This window comes from Lontra canadensis, unplaced genomic scaffold (genome assembly GCF_010015895.1).
Source record: "Lontra canadensis isolate GAN:19392208 unplaced genomic scaffold, GSC_riverotter_1.0 scaffold24, whole genome shotgun sequence".
In the NCBI taxonomy this organism is placed as follows: Eukaryota; Metazoa; Chordata; class Mammalia; order Carnivora; family Mustelidae; genus Lontra; species Lontra canadensis.
The window spans coordinates 6168606-6181148 of record NW_022631018.1 but is presented as its reverse complement, the minus strand read 5'-3'; the positions used below and the strand labels follow the sequence as shown (position 1 = coordinate 6181148).

The following is a 12543-nucleotide window of genomic DNA, read 5'->3' as shown; positions in this document are numbered from 1 at the left end:
CTGGCAGGAGTAGAGCAGGAGGGAGGATGTCCACGGCCCCCTCCCAGGCTGCTCTCTGAGCACAGATCCAGGCAGGCGCCCACTGAGGAGAGCAGAGCTTGCCCCGGCTGAACTCGGGAATAATCTGCCACCACGTGAAGCAAAGCCCTTTGCAAATTCCCTTGTGCTCACTGTGCTCCCTGCTAATTAGCCTAATGGGGAATTTGTCTCTCTCCGTCTGCAGAGAGATGCCGACTTCCCACTGCCCCTGACAAGCGGGTCTGAGTAACCAACTGTAATCAATGTCTGTGAAAAGCACACAGTTGGGGAGTCCACTTCCTGGCAGCCTGGCATCTGCTCTTGACAGCTGTCAGTGGCCTTTGTGAACCATCAAGCTGTGTTCTTCAAGGCCTGGCTCGAGCCACTGTCCGTTTCCTGCATCTGGCTAAGCATGGGCCAGATAGGTGTCTCGGAGGGGCTCTTGGCCATTTGGCAAACCCTTTGGGCACTGGATGGGCTCTGATTTCCTTAGAAAATCAGGGGCAGTGCAGTTCAGCAAGATGATGGTTCTCTGATGCTTACTGTTCTCAGTCTATCCTGGTCTGGCTCATGCCGGGTCCCAGGAAAGAAAAAAAAAACAGCTGTTCTTCCTCTTCCAGCCATCAGCGTCATGGCTAAACTGTCATGTCTTTCCCGCCCTTTGCTGAGTGTCCTCTATTAACCCGCCTGTGCTTCCTTTGCAGCGGCAGGATCCCGTATAAGGATATGTACAAATTAGTGCGGGTGATCTCGCCGCCTCTGGGCCTGGGAGAGAACTGCCCCTACAGGGTGGCTTGCAAGGTTTGCCTCCCAGTCCCCAGCCGTGACCGGCGGTGGGGTGCACCGCGAACCCTTCTCTCCGTCTGCTCCACCCCCACTGCGCCACATGAGGGAACCTTCATGTTGCTTTCCTTTGAGTTTAAAGAGGTCCAAACCCTCCCAGAACCAGCAGCTGTTACACAAGGAAGAAGGACACATTGTGGGGTGGGGGGAGGTAGAAGGACTTCATACAGAAGGCTGATTTGACCTCTCTCACTGTTCAACACATGCACACACTCAGTCACGTGTGTATGCACACACAACCACACACACACACACACACTCTCACACTCTGTCTCTCTCCCCACTCCACCTTAATCTGGAGATGTCCGCAGAGGGACCTCTCCGTCCTCCAGAGAATGCAGACATCTTCACTGGTTTCCCTTCGCTGGAGAACAGAGAGCCTCCTTTTGGTAAAAGTAGCGTCGTCCTCCCCTGTGGAAATTAGCCGGGCGTGGTCCTAGTCATCCCTCCCTCCGCGTGCCCTCCAGCTCCTGGATAGTTTGGCCAGAAAGGGTCGTAAGAGCTCGAGGGTAGAAAGGAGGAGTGAGAAACCATGAGGAATGAGAGCTGAAGGGGAGTGGTAAGAGAGGGGCGCCTCGGTGGCGTGTGGAAGAACGCGGCAGCTCAGGGGGTCTGGGAAGGTGTCTGTAGGTGACGGAGGGCTCCTGAGCGGATGCCTTGCCTTAGCGTCCTCCACGGATTGCTGAGGGGACCAAGGGGCCTGTCCTAACTGCCACATCACTGCTTGCTTGTGAGACCAAGGACGTTGTTCAGGAGCACGCGGGACCCCCTCTGCAAGTCTGCCTGCCCCAGGGAACTTGAACAGGAGTGGCTCAGCCAGGCCGCCGTCCAAGGCCAAGGCCACTAGAGAAGGAAGGCTGCTGGCAGGAAGGGGGTGCTCTCTGGGCATAGCACGGTCCCACAGCTGGCGGAAGACGTAGGGCCAGGACGAGGCCAGCGAGGGCAACGGGAAGGAGCTGGCTTGGGGGTGGCGACACACTGACTCCCGTCCCCAGCAGGCCAAACAGCTTCCTCCGCTGAGACTCTTTAAACCGCACCCCAGTGAAACCTGCAGCCGCATGTGGGGAGAGCCGGGAGGGCGGCATGGCATGCAAGATGCTCTTTCTCCTCCTGGTTTGGTTTCTCCTGTCCCCAGCATGCCATCGGCCCGGGGCGTGCTGGGAGGAGGGAGCGCTCTCCCCCGCAAAGCCAGGTGGAAGCAACGGGGCTGATGTGAAAAGGCAGCCCACCACTTCCAGTGCAAGTTGCCACCTCCCGCGCACACACACCGCAGAGAGGGATACACGATGTTCCACCTGTGGGTCGAGGGGAGGAGAAGGGCCTGGCTCCCAGGTCGGGGGCCCCATCGCCACTGGGGCCAGGAGTCCTAACCCGTGGCTGGAGCACCGTCTATCCGTTTTATACCGCTCGCACACAGCCCTGGGAATTGCACACAGGCTTGTGTTGAATGGGGGATGGGTAGCGTGAACAGCCAAGTAGGGTCCTGGTCATCCAGGAGGAGAAAAACAGAGCCAGAGGGACCAAAAGGTTGCCACCAACGTTCCCGGGTCTGTGTGGGGCGAGATATAAATCCGCACCAGGACAGAGTCACACGTATGATTTGCCTTGATTAACAGGTTTCCTGTTCTTTTTCTGTTTGTCCATTTTGTTTTGTTTCTCTTCTCCTGTTTTCTGTATTATTTTGTTTGTTTTGTTTTGGCTCTCTGGGAATGCCTGTTCTCCTCTCCTCCCCGTCTGCATCCTTCTCCCCACTTCCTGTTCCTTTCCCTGTCACCCTTCCTGCCCCGCCAACCCCCACCCCCACTTCCCACCCCTCCATGAGCAGTGGCCGCATCCATTACACTGAGATGTATGAAATGCTGACTCTCATGTCACCACCGCTAGGCCTCGGCAAGAGATGTCCCTCCAAAGTGGCATATAAGGTAGACCACCCCTTCCTTTGTTCTGGGCTAGAGACCAATAGGAAATGGGGCCCAGCTGTGGGGAGGCCGGAACGTGGGGAGGAAGCCGGGCTGGGGAGGTGGAGGAGGGAACCGAGGGGAAAAGGAAAGATGAGACGGAAGGGCAAGGAAGGTTCCTGGAAGTACAGAGTCCTAGAACACTACAAAGCATGGTTGGCAAGACTCTGCACCTTGGGCCGTGGTATGGGTGAGTCTGCGTTTCTCCAAGCGTGTGGCTTCTCGTGAGCAGATTACCAGGAAGGAAGTGTTAAGTAGCGTGTTCCCTCAGAGGAGGCTGAGTGGTGGCTGGCAAATAGCATATATGGGCAAGAAGGAAGCCTATAGCAAAACTCCTATCAGAGCCTATAAAACAAAATCTTCAATTAGATAAGTTAAGAAAATAAATACAGAAATTTGTCTAAACGTGGTTCAAGAATTTTTTAGGAGAGGGGTAAACTCTTAACAAATTTCTTCTTCTTTGACATAGGAAGGAACCGTGGCATGGTTCCTTCTAGGTATCAGAAAAAGGGGAGAACATAGCTCCGTGATACACACGGAAGGATCCAGCTCCCTTCCCCTATAGGCCCAGCTGCTGGGCTCTCTTGTCAGTACAAGGGAAAAGGTGACAATGTGCACAAGTTGCCCTCAACATTAGACTTGCATTCTTGGCATGACTGATGATGGTGCCTGGCCCCGGAGTCACGGGAGGATTCCCCATAGCTCGCTCAGAGCAGCATTGTATATGGGAAGTCACCTGCTGTCAGGGTACTCAGAGCTTTGGGGGTCTGCTTTTCTTCTGCACCTGTTAGTAATAGTTACTGTATGGTGTTTAGACTGACGTAGCACTCTGGAGCTCCTTCATCTAGGAATGCACCCCAGCAGTGTTGCCACTTGTCTAGAAGCTTAAGGAAGTGGGAGAGAGATGGCACTCAGATACAAACAAGAAACTGACTTTACACTCTAAGACACCGTGTCTGTGGAATCACATTAGGCGAGATGTTCCAATGGAGCATTAAAGATCCTGCCTTGGGAAGAGACACATCCCTCCCTGCTAGGCTGGTGGTTCTGCCAGAGGACCTTCTGCTGCTTCTACCTCCAAGTTGTACGGCTCCAGAGAGCATCTCCTTGGAACAGGACCCTTTAGGGTCCAGGACATGGCTCTTCATGCACAGCTCACAGGCTGGCATCCTTTTTGCTCATGATGGCCACATCCAAAAGGACCAGGTGGTGGGATGTGGTATTGAGTTCTTTGAATTTCTGGGATGAAGCTTGGTGGGAGAGGGGGTGTGGGGCCTGGAGGAAAAAGTCAAAGGATTCCAAAAGCAAGATACTCCCTGGAAAGTGGATTTGGCCATTTCAATTTGATCCCTTCCTTTGGGTGAGGGGAACAAGGCCTGCCCACTCTGCTCCTGCCTTGGTCACCCTTCTCTCATTCTCTCTCCTCTGCACTCCCCAGCCTTCTTCCCCTAGACCCTGTTTGCACTCTCCTCCCTCTCTATCCTGTTCCACCTCATCCTTTGGATAAGTTGGACTTATGCATGTTTAATCATGTGCTGGCAAATTTCACCTTTTAAAGACTCAAAAAGGGGGCATCAGGATGCATCTTTCAAGTCAGATAAGCAGAGCGAAATCTCCCCCGTCACTATCTTTCCATGTGAATTTTGGGGGTGTCTGTGGGACAAAGGGAAACGGCAGCCTCGAATCAGGGAATGGAGTCACCTCCTAGAGCTGACTCTTTTCTCCGAGCCACTTCTCTTAGAAATCACTTTCCGTCCCTATTAAAGACATTCTTAGGACCGTAGAGGAGTCCTGAAGAATGACTTTTTGGAATTTGGTGATATTCCTAGGAAAAAAAATAACTTAACTACGTAGTAGTGAATGAGCCTGAGGTGAGAAGCAGGGAGAGGAGGTGGGATCAGGGATAGGGAATCCTTGCCCTTCTTTTTTGTCTCTGCATCTGACCCCTGACTTTTCTTCACTGCTCACCAAGGTTTCTTTTGGTATTTTTTTTTTCTTCCTGCTGTTTTGTTTCCTCTCTTTCGCACAGAGATTGGTCCTGATGAATATGCCAGTGGCTGAGGACATGACGGTCCACTTCACCTCCACCCTGATGGCTCTGATCCGGACAGCTCTGGACATTAAGATCGCCAAAGGTGAGCCAGGGATTGAAAACGGGACTCTGGAATAACTCACCCAAGGGGGGCACAAGATGGAGATGTTCGAACTCGGATCCACCTGACAACGCCATGATGTGGAAATCCGCTCTACAGGGTCCCAGTTTCACCTCTGACTCGGTGACTATAATGTTTGTCATCTCTTCCTGGAAAAATGAATAGTTTGATCATCTCTAAGGCTCCTTTCAGCTTTACCAGCCTACAGTCTTCTGGGTCTGGCACATAGTAGGCATTTTAGAAGTCTTTGCTTATTGAGCATAAGAGTTTTGATTCTGTCCTTTCTTCCTTATTGGTCTCTCTGATGCCCCGGAAGGTTCGCAGCTGGAGTTGTAGAGAACAGCACTTTGCTCCTCTCCATGTCTCATGCAGTGACTGAGGAGAGAGAACAGGCTTACTACTTCCAGATGGCCCTCCAGCCTTCCTGCTCTCGCCTGATCCAAAACTCAGGTCACTCAGACCAGGGAGTCAGAGTCACTGGAAGAATTGATGTACATCTCATGAGGCAGGGGAGTCTCTTTATGGCTCTTTTCATTTTTTCCTCTGATGTATTAAGCACTTGGGAGGTGTTTCAAATGAATGAGGAAGCTGCTCTTGGTCTCGGGGCCTCAGATCTCTGTGGCAGGATATCCCTGAGTCACTAAAAAGGAGAGCCAAATTGTGTTCTGCTTCTTCAGCAGAAAGACCTGGTATTACAAGATCCACAGTCACTCAGTGACAGGACTTCCAGTGACAATATGAGGGGCCATGCTGATTCAGCTCCCGCCGCAACCTACTCCCTCAGTCCTTGGTATTTGCGTGTCTGTCCTATTTATTAAAATTTATCTTCTAGGTGGTGCAGACAGACAGCAGCTAGACTCGGAGCTGCAAAAGGAGACCCTGGCCATCTGGCCCCACCTGTCCCAGAAGATGCTAGATCTGCTTGTGCCCATGCCCAAAGGTGCGGGGTCTCCTCCTGGGTTGCATTGTCTCTGTGGGCTCAGCATGCCACAGTCATGTCTTTTGGGGGAACAGGAAGTGACCAAAGAGATAAGGAAAGGGTGCTCTTTTATCCTTAGGAATCCCAGATCCCCCACTTCTTAATCCCTTTTGCATGCACTGAAAACATTTTTTCAGTACAGGTCACTGTAGTTGTGGGTGAAACTTCTTGGGCACAGAGCTCTCTCCTGGTACACGATAGGGCTCAGCAAACCTTCACGTAGTTGGGAATGAGGGTGCTATGACTTAGAGATGGGAATCTAGACCAGTGGAGGTGACACTTTACTCTTATCTTACTCTTTCTCATCAATATCCTTATCCTCAGTGGCAGTGGAAGTTCCCCGAGGGCAGGTCTAGGACCTCGTCACTCTGTATCCCCAGGGTCGGGCACACGTGGCGCTCTCCAGGAATGTGGACTATAGATGGGTGGCGGAGGGAGCAAACCAGCTGCAGAGAGCGGGGAAGCTTGCGAGTGGTCCTCACTCTCTGCCACCTGTCTTCTCCCTGTTCCCTTCCATGCCACCTTTGTGGTTCTAGCCTCAGACCTGACTGTGGGCAAAATCTATGCCGCGATGATGATCATGGACTACTACAAGCAGAGTAAGGTGAAGAAGCAGAGGCAGCAGCTGGAAGAGCAGGTGAGGGTCACTGACAGCGGCCGCAGTGGGGGGACCAGGAAGAGTTACTAGAGGGCCCCTCTAGGGCCAAGCCTGCACCTCCCTGGGGCACAGTGCCCTACAAGTGCTCAGAAGCAGAGGCTAGGGTGTGGGGTCCAGGAACTTTCTAGTGCTGGGGATTAGAAACCCAGGAGATCAGAGGATCAGGCATGATCCTGTCTTACCCAAGTAAATAGGATCCCCAACCCCTGCTGGTAGACCCCATCATCACATGAGTCCTTTTTCCTCCTCCTTGCTTTTAACACAGAAAAATGCACCCATGTTCCAGCGCATGGAGCCCTCATCTCTGCCTCAGGAGATCATTGCTAATGCCAAAGCCCTGCCCTATCTCCAGCAAGACCCTGTTTCAGGCCTGTGAGTATAACCAAGGGCTCCCCAGCTGTCCTTCCTGCTTCTGGTCACCAGCACCATGGTGCAGGCCCAGAAATGCCCAGGAAATAATAGTCTGAGCCAAGTGATCCTTTCTCTGAGCATGAGAAAACCGTATTTTTTATTTTAAAATGGCTATTGAGCAGGGGTAATAGCATGTTCAGTTCTGGGGCCAGCTCAAGGGAGAGCACTGTGAATGGACAAAAGAAGAAGGGCTTGCGTTAGTGCATTCACTCTACAGATAAATTGGGGACTAAGTAAGTTCCCCACATCCATGCGGCTAGTGGGAAGCTGAACTGGAAGTTGTTTGTTCTTCCTAACTCCAGAATATTCCCACTGCGCTGTTATCTCTAATGAAGAAAAGGAACCCTAGAGCAGGCAAAACAAAACAAAACAAAAATACCTCAGGTAAGGAATTTTCCAACTCTTCTGAGTTGCAAACCTTAGTCCCCTCCTTGGTGACTGGTCATACATGATTCCTATAGCAGCCATACCTCATTGTAACCTAAACCTTCTGTACATCAGCAAGCTTGTCCAAGTACCCAAAGGGCAGAAATCTCTCTACCCCAGGCGAGGGAGTTTTTGTGGTTGGGTTTAACCCAATCCTCATCCCCATGGAACCAATAATCACTAAATAACCTCAGTAGTTCTCAGGGGAATGAAATCAGGGCTTGGGGATGAGACCTCTGTCAGAATGCCATTTGGAGTTTCTCACACCATGAATTCCTTTCAGCCTGTGATGCTGGACACCTGTTTTTGAAAAGCATTCATTTCAGAGGTCGCAATCCAGCACATTTGCAAGAGAAGCAAAGGACCAACATAATGACCAAGGCTATTGTTCATTTTTACAGATTATCTGATGTGATAAAGTAGCAAGGTATGGATTCTCCTGTCTGTAGAAAACCAGGAGATGTGTGTGTGGGGTCTGTGCAGGAAGGGGGCATGGCTGGAGCAGTGGAAACTTCTCAGGGGAAGTACAGTGTTTTCCAAGGGCCTTGGTTTAGAAAGAGAGGACACCCCTCCACCTGGATCTCTTCCACCCCAACAATTTGACATATTATCTCCTATCAAAGCATCAGTCCAACTCCTCCCTGTGTTAATTGATTCATTTACTTCTTGATTTGACCAATATTTATTACATTCCCTTATGACAGAAGAGCTGTCTCGGGCACTGGGGAGTTAGCTGTCAACATGATCAAGGCCCCCATGGAGACAAATCTTGAAAAAGAAATTACACACAGGAGGAAGGTTACAATGCAGAAAGGGTAGCCTCGTGTGATACCACGGAAAGGAAGCAACACAGCGGTTCTGGGGTGTAGGGAGGCCTCCCTGTGCAAATAACATTTAAGTGAGACTCAAAGGCATAGTCTTCAAGAGAGGGAAAAGGGTGGGGGGAAGCCTCAGGAAACTGAAAGCCATCAGGAGGGCTGGAGCACAGAGAGCTGGGGTGATAAGCTCCATTGGGGCCAGCACGGGAAGCATAACAGGATACAGGAGTAAGGGTTTATCTGAGGATCATGGAGTTTTACTCATCAGTGTGACATGATCAGACTTGGGCTTTTCAATGATTCTTGAAACCGATGTGGATGAGAGGGGGGCAGTTTGAATGACAGAATTGCTTTCAGTGTGAGACTGCAATTATATGAATTATTAATGACTGTGGCTTGGACTAACAGGATGGAGATGGGGAGAGATGCTCAGACTTGAAATATTATCAGTAGTGAGACTGGATGGGATGTGGTAATTGATTTGCCTCAGGGAGTGAAGGAGAGGGGGATAAAAGATGACCCACAAGTTTCCAGCATAAGTTTTTTCTTTTTTAAGATTTTATTTATTTAACAGATAGATCACAAGCAGGCAGAGAGAGGGGGGGGAAGCAGGCTCCCTGCTGAGCAGAGAGCCTGATGTGGGGCTCGATCCCAGGACCCTGAGATCGTGACCTGAGCTGAAGGCAGAGGCTTAACCCACTGAGCCACCCAGGCGCCCCCCCAGCATGTCTTTCTCTCGGTGGATGTTGGCACATTTCCCGAGAGAGGGCAGCGGTGGAGCATCCGGCCGGGTCCTCAGGACCTTCTGCCTTCGCTGAGCTTACACCTGGTGGAAAGCCAGTCCCGAAATGGAGTTATTGGAAAGAAGAAAAGTGATTTTCGGTGATGTGTCCTAGGAAGAAAAGCGTGTGGCATAATCTGAGTCCACCTCTGTTCGGGGGGGGGGGGGGGGGAGCTTGGGGGGAGGGTGGAGGGAGATATCAGAGAGCATTTTCTGAACAAAGTGAGTTTTGAAGGATGAATTCAAAATAACGTGAAAAAAGTTTGCAGAGGGCAGGGGAGTTGGAGAAAAGCATTCTGCCCTCTGGGAACAGCTCGTATTGACATCTTGAGGCACAGAGAGGCCAGGCGGGTCCATTCAGTGAACTAAGAGCGTCCAGTGTGTCTGAAATTCAGGGGCAGGAGGTAAAGGACACGAGAAAGCAGGCAGAGCAAGGACTAGCTCAGGAGAGGCCGAGTTCCAGACTTGATCCTAACAGAATCCAGACGCGGTTTTTCAAGGAGGAAGTCACTCTCGCTTCAAGTTACTCAACTCCTGGAGGTTGTTTGGCCATCCCAAGGGTCCTCAGTCTCTATTGGGGATTCTTTGGTTACTGAGAGAGCAGTGTCTGTCTTGCCCCCAGTGGTCCTCAGGAGAAGGCACACTGAGGAAGAGAACTGACATGAAAGCAGGTCATTTAAATATCAGGTTGCTCTGTAGCAGCTGTGAAAATTCAGCAAACGTCCTCCTGGCAGCAAGGGGACAGGTGGGGTGACTCTCTGCTCTTCAGATCTCTCCCTGTGATCCCAGTCAAGGTAAGATTGTGCCTATGGATTATTTGTAAGTAAATCTGTTCATGCCTCAGATTTTCTAGCGGATGCATTCATGAGTACAGGACGCTCAGCTATGAACTGTCCGTCCTTGGAGCACGAGATGGTGCCCCAACCCTCCCTTCCAGCTCCACCATCACTGAGAGCTATGGCCCTGTCCACAGCCACTGTCCCTCTGCTCACCCTCAGGAAGCGTACTCTGCATTCCTGAGTAGGTCAGAGGGCACCTCTTAATGTGCTAATAGCCCTGAAGGGCAGCAACAGGCATCGTCTCAGGAGAGAGTGGCTACCTCTTTTTCTCCTAACCAGCCCCATGGATGCCATTGGCTAAGAGCATCCGCCGGTACCCAACAGTGGTTTAAACTGGGATAGCTCACCATAGCTTTCATTCAGAGGCCTCTTACCTCATCACCATTTAAGTATCTTCCTCCATAACAATCAAACCAGAAGTGACCAGCTCTTCCCCACCACCTCTGAGATCATTCCACCCAGTTCATAAACCAACAGACATAGTGTCTGGCACAGAGTTGTCCTTCAATAGATGTTCATGGCATTGAATTGTTTAGTTTGGCCAAAGATGTTGGCACAATAAAACCATATTTCTACTGAGACGAGGAAATTTTTTAAAAGACCATGACTGCTTAATATTTAAACAAACTGTTCACTGTTTAAACTACAGTATATTTTTTTTCTGCTGAAGCGAGAAACTGAGCAGAAACAGGTTTGTCATCAAGCATTGGTCTTCCATATGGCTGAGTGTGACAAATAATATCGTTTGTCACAGAAAGGCTAGTCACCAGCAGAATGATGAATGGTTCCAAATGCAGGTTGAAAACAGTGCTTCTCCTTTCCAATGCCTTTTTTTTTTTTTTTTTAACGTTTTTATTCTAAGGTCCAGTCCTCTGTCAGTCACCAGCCTCACACCCAGCCAATACTGACGGGTGTTGCCCTTGCCGGAAAGGAAGTCCTGTCTGGGGTGGGAATGAGTACTGGTTGCTATGACAGGACTTTTCCTTTCTCTCATGTACACGTTACTTCTTACTTTGCCGTTGCTTTTCAGGAGTGGCCGTAGTGGATACCCTTCGATGAGTCCGCTCTCCCCCCAGGAAATATTCCAGTTGGCTTGTATGGACCCAGCCGATGATGGACAGTTCCAGGAACAGCAGTCTCTGGTGAATGAATGAGTTACATGACCTCAAAATTAGTTCCTTAGTTTCCTGATCCCTCCCACTTTCATTTCCAAATCTTATTTCATAGCTATGGTTTATCAGGAAAACCCTTTCCGATCGTCCTGCCAGTTACCTGCTGTCTCTCCTTTCCTGGCTAAATTTCTCATGTTCTCTGCAGCTTTTAACAGTCCCAGAGACCCCCTTACCTGCTGCAGGAACTTAGATCGCTTCAGGCCAAAACTTCTTAATTTATGCCTGTAAGCAGCAAATGTACAAACAAGAGTCACAAAATCTTGTCTTTGGGATGGAGCCTTAGGATGAGCCATCAGAATGAGTGGCATCCAATGGGTAGCTTAGTGTACCTACGTATATTTCTGGGAAGACAGGATTGCCCTATGGTGGCCCTCTGGCGAAGCCCACCTCCTGGGTAACTCAGGGGAGCGTATGTGACTGTGATGAGCTGTCAGCCAAGAGTTAGAGAAGAACCTCTTATCTCTTTTCTGTGTGTCCCTTTTGGTCACAATTCTGTAAATCAAGTACATATTAAGAGGTTCTTAAAATCCCTCCCCTGAGCCTAGGGTTTTTCATTAGCATAAATGGTAAGATTCCTGAGAAACCTGCTGAATCAAGTTTAAGCTTGGGGGCGGGGTGGGGCACATTGACCTTTAACTTTTGCTAATACAAAGCTAAAACAGCTTTGTGTTTTGATTCCCAATGATAATAGACTTTACCGTTATCCTTAGTTCAGGAGTCCTGAGATCAAGGTCACTCCTGAGCTTACAGTTAAAGCCTGGAAAGAAAAAGAAAAAACTCAACATTTACGAAAGTCCATATAGACAGCTTATCCTAAGCTCCATGTCATTGGATTATAATTCATCTGTTTTTGTTTTTTTTTTTCTCTCTGCTTCTCTCCTCACCCCCTCCACTGCTACCGTGCACCCCAGATCCACCCTGGATGGATGATGTGGGTGGAGTGTGGGACTGGCCTGTTTATGCAGTGCATGTCTGATGGTATAGGTACCTTAGAGGGGGGCAAAACCCTCGGGTAGATCAAATGGGTGATTCAGTCTCCTGTGACTACTGAGACAGGGAATTCTGTGTAGATGTTTGGGAGATGGCTAGACCAAACCCTCCCAGTGTGTGAGTACCTTGGGCATTCTTGGTAAGGTGGGCAGGAATCCTTAGACTAATTTCCTGCCTTCCTTTAGGAGGGACTTAGCACCATGGACTAATTGGTACAGATCATTTGATTCTTAAAAGTGCCTCTCATCATTTTACAGCTTGTCTGCCTGATGATGCGTCTGGCTGGGAAAAATCTCAATAATGTGTCCTTTCTTTCACAGGGAGGCTTTATTACATCATTATTTCTGGGGGTTCCCCAAGGCTGAGCCGTAGTGCCAGGACTTTTTGGATCTGTGTTCATCTCATTGTCAGTACTGGTGTCTGTAATTCAGGTGTCAGCCCGTGCCACACACTCACCACTGTGTACTCCTGCCCATCCCTTGGGGCCCCCCTGCTCC

General features: G+C 50.0%; 1 protein-coding gene across 6 annotated transcripts in view; it reads left to right on the top strand.

Annotated features, from left to right (window-relative positions):
• CACNA1E (calcium voltage-gated channel subunit alpha1 E) overlaps positions 1 to 12543 on the top strand; it is a 486165-nt gene that overhangs the window by 466394 nt on the left and 7228 nt on the right. For 4 of the 6 annotated variants that reach the window (XM_032862709.1, XM_032862704.1, XM_032862706.1 and 1 more), the window contains 6 exons: positions 2687 to 2783; positions 4849 to 4954; positions 5805 to 5912; positions 6488 to 6588; positions 6875 to 6981; positions 10915 to 11026. In XM_032862709.1, coding sequence (XP_032718600.1) covers positions 2687 to 2783; positions 4849 to 4954; positions 5805 to 5912; positions 6488 to 6588; positions 6875 to 6981; positions 10915 to 11026 — 631 coding nt within the window. Of the gene's footprint in view, positions 1 to 722; positions 820 to 2686; positions 2784 to 4848; positions 4955 to 5804; positions 5913 to 6487; positions 6589 to 6874; positions 6982 to 10914; positions 11027 to 12543 lie in introns of all 6 variants that reach the window. The other 2 variants (XM_032862708.1, XM_032862707.1) reach the window with 1 other exon arrangement.